At 40.5% G+C, this 23,807-nt stretch overlaps 1 protein-coding gene across 3 annotated transcripts in view; it reads left to right on the top strand.

The window, feature by feature from the left end:
• ST7 (suppression of tumorigenicity 7) overlaps nt 1-23,807 on the top strand; it is a 129,850-nt gene that overhangs the window by 66,967 nt on the left and 39,076 nt on the right. For all 3 annotated transcript variants that reach the window (XM_057390480.1, XM_057390479.1, XM_057390481.1), the window contains exons 2-7: nt 5,808-5,890; nt 14,868-15,027; nt 19,110-19,164; nt 19,746-19,861; nt 21,016-21,091; nt 23,552-23,706. In XM_057390480.1, the coding sequence (XP_057246463.1) occupies nt 5,808-5,890; nt 14,868-15,027; nt 19,110-19,164; nt 19,746-19,861; nt 21,016-21,091; nt 23,552-23,706 (645 nt within the window). The remainder of the gene's footprint in view (nt 1-5,807; nt 5,891-14,867; nt 15,028-19,109; nt 19,165-19,745; nt 19,862-21,015; nt 21,092-23,551; nt 23,707-23,807) is intronic.

Below are 23,807 nucleotides of genomic sequence, written 5' to 3'. Positions count from 1 at the left end.
TCTGAAAGACCGTGATTTTTTTTTTTTCAAAGCTATAATAATTCGGAGGGAAGGGGGGTCATAGCCACCACTCCAAGGGGGGTCCCTGCCTTCATTAGCAAATACCTGTCTTTCAAACGGGGACATGGTACATCACCATCACTCAKTAAGTGAGAGCCATTAGTGCAGGCTCCTGGTGCCTGAATGTGACTCTCATTCAGCCTCATGCCTTTAGGCCAGGACTGGGTGGTAGAACAGAGTGGGCACCTGGATTTCCTTGTGCACAGATAAGACACCATCTGTTTCTGCCTGGAATGGCCACATATGTGCTTACAGGTGAGAAGTTTCTTTGAGTCTTGAAAACAGATCTAGACAAAAGGCCATACAGAAGGAAACTGCATAGCATCTCCAACAAATCTGCAGCATTCTGAAACCTTTGAATGCTTACTTCTTCTTTGGTAATTTCTTTGACAAGTCTGAAGAAGTTAAAAAAATCTTGGTAGCTTCCCATGGCAAATCCTGGTAATTGGTAAAAATTGTTTTGTTTTTCTGAGACAATACTCACTGCTAGCTTTAAATCTGATGGGSTTTGTATTTATATTTAGCTGGAGACCATCATAGTATATAATGCGTAATTCAGCCAGACCCTATTGTGCTTTCCAAAAAAGTATATTATAGTTAACATTCTTATGAGGGAGGGGTTGAGAGTTCAGAAGTTTCTGTACAAACAGTTAAAGTCTGCAGCATTTCCTGCTCAGAGAGGGAAAATTTATACATTTAATTAAAAAAATTTGTTGAACTTAATTTTGACCTCTTTGCTGACACTTTGGTGGAAGAGTTCTTCATTGCTGCAACAACTTTGAATTGGGGAGCTTCATTAACACAAGCAGAGGCCCCTGTGAAATAAGCCAGTCACTGCCCTATCTCCTGTACCATGTTTGAGCAGCAGCCTGAATGGATGATTGCAGTGAAAGGAAATTGAATTGCTGTGTCAAAGGTCTCCAACGATAGGTTTCTTAGCTTGTTGCCTGTCTAAGGGATTTGGGGCTCTTGGTACTGGTGTTGAAAGAGTTTGCATCAGTCTGCATACCAAGCAAATATTATGGAGGGCAGAGGCAGAAAGTGCAGTAAAATTTTGTAGTGACTCAGATATTATAGCCGTGAAGACTTAAGGAGGGGTAAGGCAATAGAAAGGCTCCGTGACTATACATTTCTAAATGTTTTCTGGCAATTCGATCTTATAAAATTAATTACTGTACCCRGATACATTTTTATTTATTTCTTATTTGTTTATGTGTAATATAATGTTTTATTTAACAAGGTTATTGAKATATATATAATTTTACCAGCATTTTTGAGATAACGTTCTATTCAGGATATTATTTTTCCTCTTTGAAGTGCCATAAATGATGCAGTCCTATCTTTGCTTGATCTATTTGTGTATATATGTTACATTACTAATAAATTTTTATTTGCACCTTACTATGCACTTATATCACCTCACATTCAGAAATAGGTAATGGGGCTGTCATTTTAGTAGTTCTGCATGTGGGAAGAGTTGGTAGTTCGCAGTGCTCCCTCCCTTAGTGACCTTCTAATGTAATTAACTGATGCAGCAGTTAATATGATACTTTTAGCAGTTTAACCCTAGTATTTCCCTTCTGCTGTGCTTCCTCACATGCTTGAAATCCAAATGCCTGAAGACATTGCTTGAAGAAATTTATAAAACAACAGTGTTCTTTCTCACTTTGAGTGATACATTTTAGTGTTTTGAGATTTTGTTACTTGAAARAAAACCTGGATTTTCCACTCTTTGTTTATTCGCAAGTTCAGAATGAATTACAAGTATTGGAAATTAATAACATATGTAACAGGAATGAAATGTCATCTGCTTTCAAAAACATTTCAATCACTTGGTTAGTCTCAACTGGGAATCTTAGATATGACTTGAGTGATCTTTTTACTTCTCTGCCATAAACTGAATAGGATGTAAATTTATCTCTGTAAGCATGCAGAGTTAACAATGAAATAACAGTCCTTCCCTAGATAGTATACAGAAGGATGGAATGATTTACCAACAAAACTTAGGCAGCTCTGAAAATGTAAATATGCCTTATTCTGGGTGTCTCAAATATTATTAAAATGTAGGCAGTAATGAGAAGGGAAGAAAGAGGGAGTGGGTATTTGTAAGGCCARTAGTCTCTCATAAGTAGACATGTTTGGCTTGTTTAGACAGAATTTATAGGTCATGCTGGTTTTCTTTAAAAAATACAAAACAAGCAGTACTAACACACCTAAAATAGATAATTCAGTGTCAAAAGCCTGTGCAAATAATTGGGATTTGACAGGAATTTCAAAAAATTCCACTGTAGGAACATCAGGCAAGTTTCTTTGTCTAGATACTCATAACTTGCCCTTTTTAAGTCCTACCAGACAAGAGATGATATTCGRAACTGAATAGCTGCTCCATCTTTCCTTTGTGAAACAATTAGACGTACATACACTGGAATTCAGAAGAAAGGACATAGCAGTACTACCTTTTGCTGAGGAATCTACTTGGCTTCTTTATTCTGCAGTCATCTGCTATTATCTTCAGCTCACATTTCTCAGAAATCTCTCTCTGCTCCTCAATTCTGCTACATCATCAAGTGAATATACAGAAGAAAAGTACTGCTATTCAAATTTAGGCAGATGGACTAATCTGCCTAATGGACAGATGGACAGCATTATCTAATGGCTGTAGTTTACTACAACACACCCAGGAACCCTGATTCCACCAGGTGATGGAGAYGTTGGATATGGTAGTGATTTCTTCAGTGTCAGAATGTAAAGAAGTGCTCCATTTTGGTGAATGATACATATCACAATGCAAAAGTGGATTGATTTGTACTTTTGAGATTAATTATTATGAGTAGGCCCTGATGTAGTTTCCRCTGAAATAATGATTGAATTCTCATTGACTTCAGAACAGAAATAGTCCACACATGCTTAGTTTTACTGTTTTGGAGATATATATCTTATTAGAAAGCATTTCCTTTYGTTAATAATATTTATGGAGACAAAGGGACTGGGAGAGTAGCTAATAATTGGCTAAAGGTGATAGTTTTCATAATGAAATAGAAAGTTCTTGTATTTAATGAGAGGGATAAAGAATGGCCAAAGGATTAGAGAGATACAGTCCAGATAAACAGCTTTGGTCGTTGAGTGCACCTGCATCAAATCTACTGACTAATTCCGGTTATCTGGGAGTCTGGCCCATACAATATCAAAACATCGTATCTGTTCACCTTGCCAGTTCCTGTAACTAAGCTGTAAAAGTGAAGAACTGCAGCAGTCTGTAATAAAGAGGATAAAGGAGAATGAGTATTTGTGAAGGAAAGAGGAAAGCTGTAACACTGGTGGAAATTATAGATAAATAAAATTCAATCTCCATTCACATCTGAGAGTTTCTCTATCAACCAGTATACGTTGCTTGTAAAACAGTGGTGACAGAGRAAAACTTAACAGCATTTCCTATAAGCCTTATTCAGTCAATATCACCGATGAGCTGCATAGAGCTAATTTGTTGACAGGGCTCTTCCAAGTGGGGATGCATTTCCCAAAGCAAATTTTGATGGAAGTCAGTAATAATATTTAAAGCAAATAGATTATATCTTTACTCAATGGATATGCTTAAGTGGAATCTTCACAGTAGACTTAGATGGCTCACAACTTTGGAAATCAAATTACCTCCAGGGTAATGGGAAATTTTAATAGGAAAAATTCCAGCATTCCATTAGCTGTGAAGCTGTGGTGGGAGAGTGGAAAAAAAAAAGCTCCTGTGTAAAGTCTCTTGCTGCCTGGCTTTTAATGTTATTGTTGGCATTGCAGCAGCRCTGTGTTACAGGGTGGAACATGGGCATCTATATCCCACGCAGCATATTCCCTCTCAGGAATACCCTGACCTAAGCAAAGGAAGTAATTTCACTGGCAGTCTGAAATTTCCCCAGTGACATAGTCTGAGTATGTCTCTGGCTTATGTTTGCATTCCAGAGTGAGGAATGTTTCTTCTAAAAGACTTGTGGTCGTTGGTAGAAGCCAAAGCTATTTCAGTCTCTCCATTCCTCTTCCTACTTAGCAGGTGCTGGGGCTGGAGAAAGCAGGGACTACTATTTCAAAGTCTGCTTTTATTAGACATAGAAGGAAAGGAAAGGATGGAAGGGAGGAAGGGCAAAAGGAAGGAAGGGGGAGCGAAGGGAAGGGCTGAGACAGTTGTAGCTGTGTTGCTCACAGCAGTATTGAGGATGTGATGCTGATTTACACTAGCTGAGAATCTGGCATCCATTTAATTTGTGAAAGAAAATGTACAATGACATTAAAAACCACTAGACTAGGTCTTTACTATAGCAGCTTGGTGCTTAAGGTCATTCCAGTGAACTAGGAAAGGAAAGTTCCATTTTAACACTTCATGGCTTCTTCAAGAAAAGGAAACAACACAGAAAATAAGCAGCCAAAACCCAGACAAGGCAGTTGAATTGCAGGGCTTTAATCTCTTTTAGTCATGCATTTCTGGAAAACATTTGKTTTTTTTACCGGTCATGGAAAGTGAGTCATATGCTTAAATATTTGTATCCTGCTACTGTTGTCTCCTCTTCTTTTTTTGRCTTCATATTATTTAATTTCTGTTGGGTGTTATTTCTAAAGGGAACAGAATGAACTGAGGGCCTCACACTTACATATCCAGGTGTTTTATCAATGTTTTTTAATGACTAGTAGTCTGCTACAAACCTGTTAACTATTGTTAGTTCCCTCCTCAGTCCTGGATACATGGACATATACAAATTTGTGTGTGTATATATATAAATGTATATATGTATGAGATATWCTTTGGCACTGGTTAAGGATGAGACCGCTAGGGTTGTTCACAGAAGGTATTCTAAACCTTTACATGGTTGTTAGGGAATGTTTTCATTTGTGGAAGGTGGAAGTGATGGAAAGTTGAGTTTTCTTTAAACTACAATTTAGTAGAACTCCAGTTCTCTCTAGTAGCTTCTGCAGAGTCATCAAAAAACCAAGACTATTTTTTTTCTCTTAAGGCCAGCCATAGGGATTTTCTGTGGGGGATGATCATGACTACCTGTTAATTTTCTCAGCAGCTTTCAAGATGGGATATGACTAGAAAAGCCCTTTGGATTTCTAGAAGCCTATACAGATGAGATTGCTCATCTGACTTTGCTTCTGCCCTAAACTTCAGATAATCTGGGCAACTATAATGATTTTCAACCCTTATTAACAGAAAGCCAATTAGGTCTTTTTCTAATAATTTATTCACTGTTGTCATACTGTGTGGTTCACCAACTTTGGAGCAGTAGAATGAGTTAGGAAAACGCCATTATCTTCTACTTCTTAAGTGAGGAACCAAGGTAGTGAGAAGTAAAAAGCATTAAAAAATCAACAAGATCTACAGCATGTTGAGAYAATTTTGAATGCAGGACATTGAGATAGACTTCTCAGATTTCTAACTGCAAGGGAGTAAGATGACTTCCATATATCGTGGGAAATCCTAAATTCTATGACAGTGGAGCATTGACTGAAATAGGAARGCCCCAGACTTGTGTGCAGCTGTTTTCCAATGCCTTGTGATTGACTTCGTTGTGAAAACAAAATTCTGCATGTGGCAGTCTAATGCTCTACTTTATCACATGTTAGGCAGATGGAACAGGATGTTATTTTAACTGTCTTTTTCATCAAAGTTAAGGTAATAACTTATCTGGAGTTGGGAGGAGGAGGGACATGTGGAGAACATGTCTTGCTCTTGTACTCATGGTTTCCTCTCTTTTCTTTTYCAGTGAGTATGTTTCTGAACACATTAACCCCCAAGTTCTATGTTGCCCTGACAGGCACATCCTCATTAATCTCGGGACTTATTTTGGTAAGTACTAGATGTATTAATATCACTTTACAATATGATTTTGATATCCAGAATTGTATTTTGGGCTTCATGGAGATTAATAGGCTTTTTTTCTCTTTTGTAAACTTGCAGTTCTGCAGCACATAAACTTTGTCTTTATTTGTATGTCTCTTTCTGTGGGAACTAAAAAGAAAAAAGACATGTTTCTGTGCTTTATCTTTGAAGAAAAAAGGTCTTGAAGAACAGTGTGACCCACTAACAACTCTACAGTAATTCATAACAAGTGTTTGCACATTAAGTGCTTTCCTTGACTAGTACTGCAGAAATGAAAAAGGCCAGTAAAAGGAAGAGGAGGAGAGGGACCCACTATTTTAGCTTAGTGTGGTCCTTTCAGAAAGTTACAGCAGGACTTCTTAGAGAAATACCAGTTCTGGTGCTAAGATTCCAAGGGATAATTTGTTCAGATCTTCACTTCTAGAATCTTTCCCATATCTGCCTATTTGCTTAAATGTCTTAAAAACCTTCCTCCCATATATAATCCCTGAGGGCTTTTTCATGCAAATTGATGCAGTGGAATGAATCATAATACTATTACAATGCTGGAGTCCAAAGCATTTGCCCTGAATGGTATGAAATGTCTTCATAGAAACAAATTGAGWTTAAAAATACAAGAATTAACAGGGTGTACATTTATATTATATGTGGTCTGTTGTTGTTACCTCACTGCTGAGAGTTGGCTTACTGCTTGCACAAATGGATAATATAGCACAGAATGGAACAGAATGATCATCTAGTCCAGCTGCCTGATGACTTCAGGGCTGACCAAAAGTTAAAACATKTTAATAAGGACATTCTGCAAATGCCTTTTAAGCACTGACAGGCTTAGGGCATCCACTACCTCTCAAGGAATCCTGTTCCCCTGTCTGACCACTTTCTTAGTAAAGATATTCTTCCTAATGTGCAGTCTGATCCTCTCCTGTCACAGCTTTGAACCATACCAGGGAGAAGAGATCAAACCGTCCSTCTCTACTTCTCCTCCTCAGGGAATGGTTGCCTTTGTTTTAGTCTTGTTCGTTCAATCAATCTTAGGTCTTGTTGTACACTTCTAAAATCTGCTGTGTACAAGCTGTAGACCCTCCCTCACCMCAAACAAGGCATGGAATTGTGGGATCAATGAGACCGAGAATGAGCTATTGTGGTGATAAGTTGAAAGAAGAGAGAAACACAGCTAGAGGCTGGTTTACATCGCCTCAGATCTACCAATCTCAGAGAAACCTGAAAGCAACTAGGATCCTAACTAAACACTATCAGTTTGGTTTGGGAAATCTGCACCTCTCACTTCCACATTGCCTGTAGATGATGTAGATAAACAAAGGCATCCTTGACTACTTAATGCCTGTGAGACTCTCATCACTTAGATTTTGTCAGGTGTAAAGCAGCAGGTGCACTGCTGCTGTGCCTTGCTCTGAGTTTCCTCATAGCAGAAGGCAATTACCTAATGCCTGCACCTTGGGCATTCATCAGTCTTGTATGGATTGAGCCCCAAAGCACACAACAGAGCTCCAGAGAGATCAACAGAACTTTGAGAATATGAGCAGAAGCCACACRTGTAAGATTTCAGTTCAGCACAACTCACTCAAATGCACAGGAGGAAAATCATGTTACATTCAGCACTGTCACACAGAAAGAAAAAAATGCTGGGCCMTACCACCAAATGAGAGGGAGTGAAAGAAAGAGCATGAGTTTCACAGACACAATTCCATGTTTGTTGCTAGAGGGGAAGACAGCAGGAGGAGGTGGCAAGACAAAGACAGTTTATTTTGTGCCCTGTTGAATTACCTTACAGAATCAAAGAGGAATAAAATCTATGAAGAGTGACTGATTTATGCGGAACTAATTTCTGTGTATAGCATCATTGCAAATGTAGGCGCATTTTATACCATAGACATGAAGGCAATTTCTGAGGAATGAGCTCAGCAGGTGACTTCTGAGCAAGACATTTCTAAATGCTGTACTTTGGTGGGAAGTACAAGAAGGAAGTGGCAAGAAGTACTCAGGACTGTTGATRTGGAGAAGGGGCAAAAGGACACCAATAGAAACCTTTCATGAAGAAATCAGACTGAGCCTTAATTGAAAGCAATCACTTAGTGTTGCATGAGAAAGTCCATTATGAACAAGTTGAGGAAACAGTGAGGTGATAGAGTTGTAGACACAGAAATAAGACTAAAAGCCTTTTTTTTTTTTGTATCTTCACTACTGCTATCAGTTGTTGTCTGCTGTTCATATGGCACCATCCTAAATGTGAAAAAGGTGTATTAGCCAGACAGGTAACAGCCAGGAACCCTAGATTGCAGGGTTCAGTGTCTGTGCTGAGGGGAACACGTTTTTTCTGAAAATGTGATAATGGAAAAAAACAACGAAGCAGACATGGTCATGGAAAGCAGAAACTGCAAGTCGAACAGATCACACATCAGAAAAGACAGATGATTAAGTTCTAGTGAGGTAGTGCTAGCCTGTCCTTAGCCCAGTTGTGCTTCAGATTAATTATTTCTTAATCTTGCTGTTTACCAGTGGCCCTGTAACATGATGAATTGCCTGCACTGCCACACCCTTAATCTGACTACACAACGTCACCAGTTCTAAAGGATTCTTAGTCCTGTTAATGGTATAAAGTGATTTTTTTTTTAATAAAACAAACATTCTCTTGTCACATCTACATCACTGGGGTACTTATTAGAGTAGCTGTACTATAATTGCTTGGAATTTTCCACCATATGGGCTGGCAGATTTCTTTCCATTATCAGTTGGCTGGAGTTCCTAATCAGAAGGAGAAATCACAGCACTGCAGGTTATGAAATGGTGGAAAATTCCATCATTTCGTAAGTGTGGTAACTGATGGGAAAGTGATTGCTTTTCCTAGCTCATGTTTGGGTCATGAAACAATGACTGCAAAGTTCAGCTTTGGGCARTTGCATACTACATTACTCCTTTGCAAAACACAACACTCTTGTCTTATTTTGTCTTTCACTTTGTTTTGAATATTTTGGTAAAATTCTGGCCTTGCTGTAGGCAATGTGACTTGAAGCAAGGATTTCAGACCTTTTTTCTTATAGGTCAGAACTGTACAGAAAATATTTTTTATCTCAAGCATTTTCTTTAACAATTACTTGAAYACAGCGCATAGTTTAAAATTAAAAATTTAGTATATATTTACTTCATCCCTGCACTGTTGTAGGCATCAAACATAAGAACAAGATTTAATTCACAGTTGCATTAGAAATACTGTATTCCAAACTTGGTTCTACCACAGTTACTTTTAATCCAGTAAAATACAGTGTGCTTTCTCTCAGAATACAATGAGCTGCATTGTATTCGATGTCTGGAAGGCTGAGGTATTTCCACAGGTAGGGTAATAAAACTGTCATGAAACACRCCTGACATCCAGTAAATGCTGTAAACTGGACCTGTGTGAATGTCACTAAGACATTCATATTTAACATGCAATTATCACCAGAGTGAAAGCTGGCTAACAAGCACGTGAGGCACTTGCATTGCAAACTGGTAAGAGTCTCAGTTCTAACAAAGCACAGATAGAAGTGAACCTGAGACTTAAATCTCCTCCAAGAATGCCTTCTTATTTTATTTCCAAGCTTGGGACAGTAGTGTCTTCTGCTACACAATGAAAAACATTCTGTAATGAATAAATACCAGATCTTTCAGATGCAAGAATTACCTCTACAGAGGTAGAACATGAATTCTGAGTCTGCACACTGCCTAGCAATGAGCASTTAGGCTGTTTGCTACCATCCAATATGTGTGTAGTATGTCAGACTCACAGCCTTTTGTAACCAATGGTACCAGTACCGGTATAGTCTGAGAGAGGACCTGAGTAACACGAAGGACTTGTCTTAATTTCTGTAGCTATTAATTGATTTTCTGCTTGTTTCACTACCTTTGTGTAGTTTGCTATGGAAGGGCAGAAAGGTGACCGAGTTCTGGGTGTTGCCACASACTGTTAGTCTGACTGTTGTGCAGGGACGGTCTTTGAGGGCTGAAAAGCAATAGATGGCAACCATGCTAAGTTTCTGCTCTGCTCAAAGAAGACCTAGAGTTCAGGAATGGCAGAATCATTGTAGGGAGTTCCTAAGAAACTGGAAACGCTTGCCAAGGAGCAAATGAGAGAGGAAGTATCTRTTGGAAGGCAAGCTTTAACCTGGTCAACAGACGTGGAAAAGGTATCGTAACTAGCTGTGGTCTGCACAGTGTTGAGAGAAGTACTACACTTAAACCAGGCAATATATTGTTTTCTTTTCCACTTCTGTATTTCCAGATGTGGATGAAGCAAATAGGTATTTMTTTTGAATACCCTGGCCACTAGCACTGCATGTATCTTCTCCTGCTGACTCTTTGAGACAAGACAAGTGGGGGTTCAGCAGCTAGGAGCAAGTCTAAGAGGATGCTGAATGGGTTTGTTTAATCCAGAAGGAATGAGGATGCTTATCCTTCCAGGCTGTCATTAAGGATCCTGAGCATGGTCAGAGGCATGTTTTTTCCTATTCCAAGATGGGCAGTATTGGAGGATGTGCTGGAGTCACTGGCTACCCCTAACAGCTAAATAAAACAGACCAGGGCCTTTCTTTGTTGGAAGGCAAATAGCATTGTATAGCCACACTCATATGGATAAACACTCTTGCTTCTCATAACATGGATGATCTTTTCCATACTGTCAACTGGAAACAGCCCCCGGCTGTAATACACCTGGAACATGTGTAGTCATTGTCTGGGAGCGCTGACACGGGTCAGGCAGTGTGCTAGTAAACATGGATGACTTGAGCCAAACCTGTGCTGTGGTCCCTTTATTTATAAAATAGGCTTAACCATGGAATCAAGTCTTGCTATCACTGTGTTATTCCTCTAGAGAGTTTCATTTAAATCCATTACATTGGTTGTTAGCACCACTGCTATTAGAAGAATTTAATCCAAATCTACACCTCTGAGACTTGAAAGTCTCAATACAAGGCCTAAAGAGAAATCTGAGCTATTGAAGTTGCTGGCAAATGAAATCCTTTGCTGCTTCTGTTGAAGACTCCATACACATACTCTAGGAGGAAGTGACAGAGTGTTTGCTCTAAGAGAGGATGCCTGACTCAGATATGATAAACAGAAAAGCACAATTCAAGTCATTAATAGACATGACTCCTTGGTTTAGTGAGAGCCTCCACCAAAACCATCTCTTGTGAATTCATGTATTTATAATGGAATATATGTTCTGAAAAATAGGGCAGGAAGATCAGATCTGATAACCAAGTGATGCAGAATAGATTTGTTGCTACAGAGATAAATAGAATTATCTGGGATTGTTTGTATGTGAGAGCAGAGAAAAGAGGATGACTATAACATTTTCATTGCACAGGGGAAGAGAAGTGCATTAAGAAGAATTAAGTGCATTAATTTCCCAAATTAAATACTCTTACATTAAGCAATACCTATACCAGATTAAAAAATAAAAATTCTAATTTGCATTTCTAAACACACACAGCTGGAAATGTTCAGAACAGGGCTTTAACTTGGCCTTTGTGAACATGATGATCCCAAAAAACCCTTGAGGGTTCGGAGTTATTTGACCCTATTCCAATTTGAAAGCACAGGGACCAACTAGAAAGAGCCCCAAGAAGTTTGCCACTGCTGTGAAAGGGAGTTCTCTGAAACTGAGCTCCCCTCCCCCTGTATGTACATGACAGAAATGAGGTGGCTTTTTCTTTCAGAAGTGGTGCAGAAATTACCTTCCTGATTAATTTCCTCTCTAATTCAGATCTCTGTCAATGGGTAATTAATCCTTATAGTAATTTTATTCTGTCAGATGATTTCTCATCTGTTGAACTGTCAAAAGATTGTTGACTTCACATGGCTTTCAAACTGTATAATGCAGTTAGAAGTCAAATTTGATTTACAGAAATCAGGTTTCAAACCAGATGATGCTGTCTGAGAGAGGTGCAAAAATTCTGCAAAGAAAATTTATTGTTTTGACTTGAGTACCAGATTATAGATTACCTCCTCATACACACTGAACAAATAACTCGAAKCAAAGGTTTTTCAATGATGATGATTTATGGCTTTAATTTCCAAGAGACTCCATGCATTGAGATCTGGCKGATGTTTCCTGGCTTTGGATTCACTCAACGTAGCAAATATTTTTCAAAGCTGCCTTAAACAATTTATGAGCATTAATGCCATTTTAAAAGTAATTAATGTATTTTGTATGTCTAGGGAGGCAGACTTACAGCTGTGTCACATTTCAGCAAGTTTCTGTCACTCAGCAGAAGTGTAGCAGTGACCACATTTATATATATGTACATTGTTTGTGATTGTTCCCTCAGTTTCATTGAAATTCAGTGTGACGGCTTTCCAGCTGGTATACATTGTGCAGGACAAGTGGGCTCAAGTGTGCTTTTGTGCTGTTCTCTCCCTCTCTGGATTTTACCRACCTCATCTAAAAGCTGATCATGATTGAAATAATGAGCAGGAATTTATTAGCACATTTTGGAAAACCTTTTTTTATCCCTCTCTTAGAGAAAGTACGAAGCTTGTTAGATACGGTTTGAGTTTTGCATGGCCAGTCTGGCAGCTGTACTTGAGTCCCTGACTTACATTATGGTGAAAGTCTTACTGAGCGTCCCTTCCCTCAGTGCAAGACTATAATCTTTCATTCCTAACACCCACTACCTCTGAGACTTTGGACAGGTAGAATTGTGGCTTTTGTGCCTTGTTTTGTTTCAAAATTTTCAAAGATAGAACAGAAACAGATGTTCACAGTAGATCTGTGACTATATTTAATGGCACAGTCTTTGTCTCATGGTCAGCCACATTCATATGATGCTCTCTTAGATCTTAAGATTTAAACACCCTTAGATAGTGTGCCTAAGAGCAAGGGAACAGCTGAAACCAAAGCTGACTCACATGTGCCAGCTCCCTGTCCACCATCTCCAGCATTCAGAGGCAGTGATGGGTGCCAGGGGAASCATTTTAGCAGTGTGGAGCAAATGCTGTGACATGGCATCAGCATTCTGTCCTTGGCACTTGGCATTCCCACCTGGGTGCTGCTGCAGGCACRTGCCAGTGAAACAAGAGCAGTGACAAATGCCCCTCAGTGTAAGGAAGAACTCTCCAGGTTGTGTGGATTTTTTGGTGAGTTGGGTGGGAAAAAGTTCACAAAGATCTGAGTATGTTAATGCTCTGATCCTCTGTGACCATCTCTCTGTCTTCCCAAGTGCTATGTGTCCTTCTATCTTCTCCACATCAGACTGCTCCATTCTTTCTTATTGATGTCTCCCAGAAATGCCATTAGATTGTTTTGGAGAGTGATCTCCAGAGCTGCCACACAATCTTGTGTGGACTTGTCTCCAGTAGCCACCAGCTTCATTCCTKTTCATTCCTGTGCAGCAAGGATTCCCTTCCTCCATATGAATCCTGYAGCTGCTTTAACAACACATTTGAATTTAGGAGAGCCCAAGTGCACAATGCATTGGAAGCATGTTTTGGAGAAGAACATTTTCCTTCTATGCTGGAAAATTTATTTTTCTGTTTTCCCCCTCCTTTACAGGGGATGGGGGGAAAAGTATGTCTTGTCTACAGACAATCCCATGGAGACAAAAGTAATTTCCACTACATAAACAGGTCAAGAAAACTTAAAAATCRAAAAACATTGATAGAGGGAGTGTGTGAAGCCTGGCTTGAACCTTTCTGGAGCAGTTAGACCCCTAAGAGGCCTTCCAGAGCCTGCTGTCTTTTGGCTGACACACCAGAACCTGCCCAACAGCGCACTGATGGTGTCAAAAGATGTGAACACAATCCTTTCCCTTATTGCTGACTGTGCCTAATAAGAAGAGATTTTATCAAAGCTTTCAGTACTGGTGTAACACATGGAGATACCAAGGAAAATGGAAAGGGCAGAGACYGTTCACAATTTTTAGTGCAGTCAGTATTACTGACTGAGTCCTGCCAAATGTCTCAAAATTCCTTAGATTTGCTTTTGTTTCATGTGGTATGTATTTGAGTGATGATTCAAGTGCAACTTAYCTATTATTAGCATGTGTTTCTGGACAGTTTTTACAGTCTAAACCTTTTCCATATTTGTATGAAATAGTCTTAATTTCCAGGTTTATGTGGTTTTCAGAAATATGTGTATTCTTACTGAGCAATATATTTTTGGTGAAAATACCAGAGATATGTATTTATGTGTATAATTTCAATTACAAGGTGTTCTCTTAGGCTGTGAAATTATTTTCCAAGTAGAGCTCTGTAAATTGTAATTTCTTTTCTGATTTGCTAGCTGAACCACATGCCTCAAAATAAAATTAATTCGGAGTCAGCCTAAGTCAGCCAAACAAAATAAAACACAGTTCAGCTACGGGGAAGAAAAATCCTGAAAGTAACAGGATTCAGCTTCCTGGAGTTTGTTTGGCATTTTTAACATTTTTTTTTAAATTAAACTCAGTGAAAGTCTGTGGAAGCATTTACTGGGGAAACAAGGAAACCTGCTTTTCCTCACGTTCCCTGGACTGCAGAGGGAGCTGAGGGAAGGCCGGGCGAATTCACCCGGACTGCAGATCCTATCGACGTGGCTGACGGGCASAATGGAGGGGGGCGGGCGCTTCTAGAAGTCAGTTCAAAGAAAGAGGCCTAACGGCTGAAATAATTTGACTTAAGTTTATTTGGGGTTAAAAAAAATGCGTTGACAAGATTTAGGTTTTCCACCTGAACGCGGGTCACATTTAACTCGTCTTTGGGGCACGGATGCTGCGGGCAGGTGCCTCCCTCGGGTGCGCGGACTGGAAGCGGCGGGCGCTGCCTCCTCACGGTCGGGCTGCGGCGCTGAGGGCGGGAGCGGCCTGAGGAGCGGGCGGGGGAGCGGGCGGAGGAGCGGGGTGCAATCGCGGCGAGGAGCGGGCGGGAAAGGTTGGCGAAGTCCGGCGGGCCTGACGGCGTCTCTGCGTTGCAGATCTTCGAGTGGTGGTACTTCCGCAAGTACGGCACCTCYTTCATCGAGCAGGTCTCGGTGAGCCACCTGCGCCCCCTGCTGGGCGGGGTGGACAACAGCGCGCCCAGCGCCGCCAGCGCCGCCGGCGGGGACGCGGACTCGAACCGCCAGAGCGTCTCAGGTGAGCGGCGCCGCGGCCTCGGGCACCTTCTCCACAGCTGCTTCATTAATTGCCCATTGCATCTTTCCGAATTCATGCCGTGTGTTTTGCTCAGACYGAGTGGCTGATGCACTTATTTCCTCCTTGTTCTGAACCCTGTCTGTAGTACCTTTGTCCAGCAGAGGGGCTGCAAAGGCGATTAAGGGGCTGGAGCGTCTCTTTAGGAGGAAAGGCTGAGGGAGTTGGGCCTGTTCAGCCTCGAGAAGAGACAGCTGAGAGGGGCCCTCGTCACTGTCTATCTGAACAGAAGGTTTGGAGGGAATGGAGCTCAGTGATGCCGAGCARTAGGACAAAAGGCAACAGGCAGAACCTGATGTTCAGGAAGTTCCACCTGAATATGAGGAAGAGCTGCTTTACTGTGACCATGTGCTGGGACAGTTTGTCCAGAGAGGTTAGGAAGTCTCACTTGGTAGAGGTATTCAAGAGCCATCTGGACACARTCCTGTGCCATGTGCTCTGGGATGACCCTGTTTGAGCAGGGAGGTTGGACCTGGTGACCCACTGGGGTCTCTTCCAACTCAACCAGTTGTCCGATTCTGTGATTCTAAAGCAGSTAGTATTTTTACTGAAATAATTTTGAGTAATAACAAAGTTGTTTTAMAAAAATCAGACAACGCATCTGGCTTTGCATCACTTTGTTTTTTAGATAATGTAAGTAGTATGTAAACAGCATTTAGATTTCACTTTAGTAAGGGGAAGCATGGTGACTTTTAACAGCTTTAGGGCTTGTTCTGTTCCTGATTCTGCTACAGACTTGATTTGTGACTTTGGGCGAGTTCCAACATAGGTTTTTTTTAAAAGGCCTCCAGTTTGGGAGGCATGATTTCAGACATTTGTTACCCTATTTTTACAAGCTTCCAGGCATTCACAAACGGCCTCTACAAGTTTCAGTGCAAGGCGTGAAGGTGTCTGACCCTAAGCCATTCAAGCCTGAGGCGCTTTGAGTCAGGTGCTTTGAGGGGGATGGTTCCTCTGAGAGACAGGCCAGCCTGCCTCAAATGAATCGCCCCCCCAGGTACTGAAATTTGTGGATGGAAGGAGCCCCAAGGGAACTTGTCTCCCTTCTTGGGTGACTTAGCTACCTGGGGAAAATGGATAGAAAAATTAGCCCATGAGAGATGAAAATGTTCATATGCTATTGCTTCTGGCTTGAGTGGGAGTTACTCACTGTTAAAGTCAGGGCAGGAGCATCTGGGTTTGTGTTCCTCATCTGTAAAATGAAGCCAGTCTGTCGCTACCCTAGCTCTTATCTGCCTCTACGCTGCCTCTACAGGCCATAATCTTAATATTGGGAATTATTAGGGATGTGGCCCAAGAATCAGTTACAATTTTATGAAATTTATTTGTCTGCAGGCTTTTAGAATATATCAGAATTTACAAGTAAAGAAAAGTGAATGCAAAGAAAAAAATCACTTACGGAGAAAACATTGTCCAGCAGCTGAGCTGCCTGGGTTTGCACCTGACCGATTTTATTTCTGCTCTTCAGTGTGCAAATGAAAASATGCAAATGAAAATTAGCTTTGAACTTACATGTTAAATAAAATAGGTGGCCTCACAAAACCTTGTTATTTGCCGACTAATTCTGCTTAGGGAAGCCTCCATATAGCACAGCAAATTCAGCTGTTGTCATTCCCATCTGAAGAGAGGCTGTGAATAGCAGCACTGCATGGTCCAGGGTATTAGATTTGGGTGAACTGGCAGAAAGCATGGGATAGCTTGGAAACACCTGTGTGCACTCATCAGTGTGCTCAGTCACAGTTCAGCAGCTCTGAAATAACTCCTGACATTTTAAAGCAGAAGGCACAGCATTTTGATTAACGATGTTCACACAAGCATCTTGGCTTTTCTGATATGAAGAAATATTCAAGGACTGTGTTCCCTTTCAGTACATTCACACTGAGCTGGGACWCTCAGTGTCTCTGGAGAGTGTGTCTGTATGGATAGTGTGTCATTTGTGCCTTCAGAAAGATATCAGTGCTCAAAAAGTGATCCCTGAAAAAGTCTCTGAAAGGTTAAAATAAGGACATAGTTTTATTTTTAGTTTGTAGTGTGACAGAAAAGGCAACTTTTTGGGGGTTTACCATGCACACTGGGATATTTCTTTCACTACCAAACAAGGTAGAAATGGCTTTTTCTCTCGGCTCACCATGTGTAGATGTTTGACTGTGGTAGACTGTTGCAGTAGATGCCTTTGTATTTGGAAAGATAAGAAGAATGATGTTGTGCTGAGACCATGGTGTTAGCAGATACCAAGACAAAGAGAACAAGAGCACACCATGTTTTATTAGCCAGACAGATGCCAGACCATCTCCAGGACAAGAAGGTGGTAATAAAACCCTTGTTCACCTCCCCTTTTTTCAACCTTTCCCTGCTACAGTGCCAAGATACTGCATACTTTGGATAAAGCATAACCACTTGATTCAAGTAAGATGAACAAAAAGTGTCACTGCAATCACATAGTTGTTACCTAATCTCATTGGTTGCAAACAGAATAAGTCATTGASTTATACCTCTGGAACTGAGAAGTCTGATATTGATTTAACATTTACAGTGGTTTGAAAGTCATATTATGTAAAAACTGTCGGGTTGAAGCTTGTCAAACAGCCATGCCCTCTGGCTGCACAGCAGAGCAGCTGAATGTCAATCAAGCACTTCTGCTGAGTAAACCAGTGAAACTTTCTCATATTAGCTGCCTGCTGAAGTGGGTAGTTGAAAGACTACACTCTTCCCTAAAATTTTGCTTCTTTCTGTGTCTGTTCCATGCACTTGCTGGGTAGGCATAAAACTGAGGGCCTACCTCCTACTCCAGTTGGCAAGGTTTTCTGTTGCTGAGGGTGTCCTTAGGCTACTGTGAATAATTTATGTAAAATGCTTTCTGTCCATGCCACTGTAGCCCCATAATCAGATGTGGGAGCTGTGTCCATGACAAAAGAGGAGGGCTTGACTTTCTCTTCAGTACTCCTTTTTTTAACAGAACAGGCATATTGTTGCTGTAAAGAAATCCTTCTGACCCAGTATTCTATCAGAAAATTGTTGGTTTGATCTCTTTAGAAATTTTGTCACAAAATTTCATAGGGAGAAGTGTGCTGGTTAACTTTTTGTACTGGAGAAATGCTGGAGGACCAGTGCTGCTGATGAGATTTTGCAGAGCACCATGGGAGGGGTCATCCAGTGGCAGATCTGTGATGGAATGATGTGCTACTCCTCAGTGAGTCTCTATGCAAACTGAGGGATTTATTCTGGTCTCACCTTCACTGGAGTAAATTGTCTTTGTTGAAATTAAGAGAATAAAACTGTTGTTAAATGAAAGGAAAAACCACAATCAATACTTCACTCTTTCAAAAGCTATACAGTTTATTTTTTAAAATTTCTGCTTTAAATGATGATGATGTTGATTTCCATGTGTCTTACTTTTTGTAGTGTAAAAAATTGACAATTTTTTCTCCTGAGGGAGATTTATAAAATGTTCTTAATATTCTCAAACCTGACAACTTTTCTCCGCCAATCAATTTCAGCATCTGCTTATAACTTAAGTAAGATCAGCAGATGTTTCCATGGATTTTTGCTTCACACACTAAGGAGGAATTAAATTTGGCAACTGTAGATGAGATACTCAGTGATTTACAGCATTAACTGGACAGTGGTGTTTTTCTGTAAAAATCACAAGTCTGTAGGGACCAAGTTAATTGCTGTTTTTCMTTGCAATAACCCAGTGTGATCCTTCTTCAGTTCTACATTATGGTAAATGTGAGTCCTGGCACTAATCAGTATTCTTTTCATCTGGCATTTGGGGCTTTGTTAGTGGTTATTTGTCTGGAATGATTGCATTTGTTGACACTAATTTGTAATTAAATTATTATTTAAGAAAGGAAGAACAGTCTGATTACCTTCATCTCAATGCTCGTGATGCGTTTTTTCCATTAGCACCTATAAAAAATAAGTCATTTGATAAGGCGCATTGTATGGTAATTGATGTTTTTTGTAAACCTCAAGTGCCATTGTAATTTGGGAGAGATTCATTAATGTGTGTCTGCTTCTTACAGAATGCAAAGTCTGGCGAAATCCTTTAAATCTCTTCAGAGGAGCTGAATATAATCGGTAGGTGCTACAAAATTACAGTTTTCTGGCACAGTACTGGCTTAAGGAGCTTAACTGTACTTTTCCATTAATCTAACTTGAGAGATGAAAAAATCAACTGTGGATACGTGCACTCATGTCAGGTTTTCCTATAATTCATAAAATGTTTTTGAATGAAAAGGAATTTAAATTCATGCTGATACACTTGTTATTACTCCAATTTTTGGTTACCTTATAAAAGAAAATGGAGAAACCTAAGTGTGTTATACCTCATGTTAATGCAGCAATTCTGTTCAAATCATTTATAGCAAACAACCTAATGAATTCCATGTAGATTTCATGTAGTGTTTGAATATATGTGTTAYCTATTTCCTGTGTGTACTTTTCACCATCCCCGTTAGCTTGGGTTCAGCTATCATTGCTCCCTCACAGTACAGTCAAATGCAATGTATTGGTTACATATTGGTTATATATTGGTTAGAAGATCAGCCAGGTGAACTTATTCAACTATGCCCATCTCAAAAGTCTAGGATTCTTTTTGGGATTTGTTTCRCCAAGTGTGACCTTATTAACCAAAATGTCTTCTTGTTGGCTTTTTGCAGGTATACATGGGTAACAGGAAGAGAACCTTTGACTTACTATGACATGAATCTTTCGGCACAGGACCATCAGACATTCTTTACGTGTGACACAGATCATTTACGACCTGCAGACGCTAGTAAGAGACCTTGCAAACAAATGCTTTTGCTAATAGGGTAATGGCTGATTTAAACTGATGCAAGAAAAATGCAGTGAGGCATCAGTTATCATACCGAGAAAGCCATTGTTGTTGAGTTTATAGATTCTAGCTCTGAACAAGTGTCTATATAGGTAAACTATCTAATTTGCGTTGCCAAGTTGTTCTGCTGCACTGCTGGAGTCATTCAGGGTACCATTTAAAAGTATAAAGGCTTGTTCTTTTCCTTCTTTTTCTTGCAGTGGCTTCAAACATATACAGCTTAATTTGCTTCCGGCTGCATTGTAGTAGGTTGAGTTACATTATCCAGGTTCTATTTAGTCTATGCTGACAGAAGAGAGCGAGCTGATGTAAAATTTGAGGCCTGCGTTTCATTCCCTGATACAGTCAGAAGCTCTGTAAAAAATGGGAACAGCACATTTACAACTGACTGTTTAAGCAGCTTTAGTTGTGTTTGTTTTAGTTGTGTTTATGCCTTTACTGTGAAGGTCACATGCAGACTTTGATACTACTAAAAACATAAAACAATGATTCCAATAATTAGAATTTACCTCTGAAGAGATAAATCTTTGTCTCTTAGGAAGGCAGAGACACTAACAGTTGGGTGTTCCATTCTGAAGGCATAATTATGAAGGAGAACATACTGTGCTTTTTTGACACATAAACATGAATCCTGTTTTCTGAACCCAATGGTGTAACTATCAGGTGGTGTTATTAGCCTGGAAGTTGTGTTCCATTTAACATTCACCTAAAGCAACAGCACTGTAAGAAACTAGAATAAGAACCTCAATTATGCCTTTATTGTTTTGTTCCCTGMCGAATCTGCTTCACCAAGAGGAAGTAGCTTCTTGTCTCCTCTGTACTTGGCAGTACAGACAACGTGATCTGTCAGCCGTACTTTCTCCTKGAAAAAAGTTTAATTAAATGAAAGGAAAAAAAAGATGAGTATTTGGCACAAATACTCCACAAAAGCTCCTGATTGTTATGTATCTTTTTGAATGATCACTGAGCTATATGAAATGCTCTTTAACGAGTCAGGCTGAGATCAATAAATTCTGTTGTTACGGTGTAGTAGATTCTCCTTGTTAATCCTGTAATGACTGATAKTTCTCTCTTCTCCTTTGTTTATTGAATAGTAATGCAGAAAGCCTGGAGAGAGAGAAACCCTCAAGCCCGAATTTCTGCAGCACATGAAGCTTTGGAATTAAATGAGTGAGTGACAACAACATTAACATTTGTTTCCTGTCTTTTAAAAATCCATTTGATGATAGTTCAAGGCAGGGGGTTTGCTATAGTAATTTTTAACCATGAGTRCAGGCCTGTGAAAGGAAGGTCTACAATAGAAGGAAAAAAGCTCAGCTGCATGTTGTGCTGTCTACCCAAAAGATTCTTAGGGTAGTGATGACAATGGGAGTTTTCCCATTGATGTCAGCAGGCTTTGGAGCAGCATAGAAAAACATGAATTAACTTGCCTCCTGATGAGCATATGAAATATGCATTTATGGAAYGGAGAGTTCCCATTTGGATTTCTCACTCATCAAGAACAGAAGCAAGAAAGAAGAGACCCATAAACACCCTCCGAMAGGCTCGTTTCATAGTACGAGAGAATATGAATGTAATTTGCTGTGACTTTTGGTCTCTGGGTCCATTACTTATTTTTTTCAATGAGAAGTGTAAGTATTTTGAGATGCCAGTGCTGTGATGATTTACTGGTATGGCAGACTATATAAATATGTTGCTAACATGCATAAAGTGGACAGAGCCCCTTAGGTTGCTGAACTGAGATTGCTACATTCTAGAATTCCATATACTTTACGAATTTCCTTCATGTGTTTCATCAGAAGAGAAAGAGTTGTTTCTTCTTGTATGGTGATTTAGCTGGGAGACCATGCAGCAGAAAAGGGAGAAGTGAGCTATTAGCCTGTCCTACTCACATTTCACAGAATTAGAGAAAGTTTGAGGTTGGCAGGGATCTCTGGAGGTCAGTATCCAACACCTCCCTTCAAACAGGGCCACCAACAATGCATTGCATAAGACCATGTTGTCACGATCCGTTCGAGTTGAAACGGGAGTCGTGATAGGTTCTTTTTTGGAATCTCAGGGTGCAAAAGAAAACGAGAAGGCAAAAGTATATGCTTCAAATAATCAGAGACAATTTATTTGAGTATTTTGCGATGGGAAAGGGTGAGAGAGGGAGATAGGGAGAGTGAGGGAGACGGGGTCTTAGAAGAAGGAGAGAGAAAGAGAGAGAGAGAGGGAGAGGGCCAGGGAGCAGGTATAGCTACCAGCTGACGAGGTCTTCCAAGGTCCCACGATGGTTGTCATTCAGCTGGTAGGGAGATGTCTCTCGGGGTGGTCTCTTCAGAGGAGACTTTTATAGTCTGTCTCAAAGCGAGTGGCTGCAGGCCAGGAGGGGGCGGGGGGCGTTGCAAGTCCAGACTTGCTGGCCAGGTGGTGGAGAAAGAATGTCTATTGTACAGCATGAACAGCGGCCTGTACCGTTCTCCTCAGGAACAGTGGGATCATCCGTAGCTCACATCCATTGTTCTCAGCAGCCCAGGAGCTGGGAACCTGGCAGTCTTTCCACTTTAACCTGGCTCAGACTCCTTTGAGYAAAAAGCCCCCTTTTCTCCCGCCTTGTGGCTTAGTCAATCGTGAGACAGCCCAGGACTCTGGGCTTCCATAAGGACTTCCATAAGGACTCTCACACATGTCCAGCAGGCTTTTTAATATCTCCAAGGAGAGAGACTTTACAACCTCCTTAGACAGCTTGTGCCAGTACTCAGTCACCTTTACAGTAAAAAAAGTATTTCTGAGGTTCCCAGAGAACCTCTTGTGTCTCATTTCGTGCCCATTGCCTCTGGTCCTGTTACTGGGAACCACCAAAAAGAGCCTGGCACTATGCTCTTTGCCCCTTCACTTCAGGAATTTACAATCTTTGACAAATTCCCCCCAAAGCCTTCTCTTCTCCAGACTGAACAGTCTCAGCTCTCTGAGCCTTTTCTAGTATGTGAGATGCCCCAGTCCTTCATCATCTTTATGGCCCTTCACTGGACTCTGCACTATGTCCATGTACCTGTGGTACAGAAGAGCCCAGAACTGGACACAGCTCACCCACATGTGGCCTCATCAGGGCTCAGTAGAAGGGAAGGATCACCTCTCAGCCTGCTGGAAACACTTCCAGTGCAGCTGTGCTGCAAGGGCACATTGCTGTTTTGTTTTTCCCTTGGTCTAGGTTGGGTTTTCTTTGTTGTTGTTTTTTATCTCTACAATTACATTTATAATCTGTTCTTTTTTTTGGCAAGTGTTACAGTTCTATTGATTCTTTTCATACCATTACAGTAAGGGAGACAGTGTGTTAAAAACAATAGTGTGCAAAACTAGTCTTGGTTTCCTGAAGGAGTTTTAGAGATGTAGGCTTAGTGAGACAGTGCATTACTTTCTGGGACAGTTGTCAGTAGGTGTACTCRAGGGCTGAGTGACATAGTACCTAAAAATGAGAGTCATCGTGTAGTTGACAGAATATTTATTTATCAGAATAGTTTGTCAGAAAGGTCCATGCGTATAATTTCTTTTCCTCTGTGTTTTGTATATCCTTGCCAGCCTGCATGTCTTCATATAGATTTTACTTCATACACCTTTCTCATGGTTTTTCCTCTGATATTTTTGCAGATGTGCTACTGCCTATATTCTCTTAGCTGAAGAGGAAGCGACAACAATTGTAGAAGCAGAGAAGCTGTTCAAGCAGGCTCTGAAAGCTGGAGAGGGCTGTTACAGGCGCAGTCAGCAGCTACAGCACCATGGTGCCCAATATGAAGCCCAGCACAGTAAGTTTTTAAGGAGGGGGAGAAATTTCAGGGAGTCATTTGGATTTGGGGTTTGGGATATTTTTTTGTTTCCCTCTAATCATTATTGTTTCACATTGGTT

Source organism: Malurus melanocephalus, unplaced genomic scaffold (assembly GCF_030028575.1).
Source record: "Malurus melanocephalus ecotype Western Australia unplaced genomic scaffold, MMel_1.1 scaffold_27, whole genome shotgun sequence".
NCBI classification, from domain to species: Eukaryota; Metazoa; Chordata; class Aves; order Passeriformes; family Maluridae; genus Malurus; species Malurus melanocephalus.
This window is presented reverse-complemented; position numbering and strand designations above follow the sequence as displayed.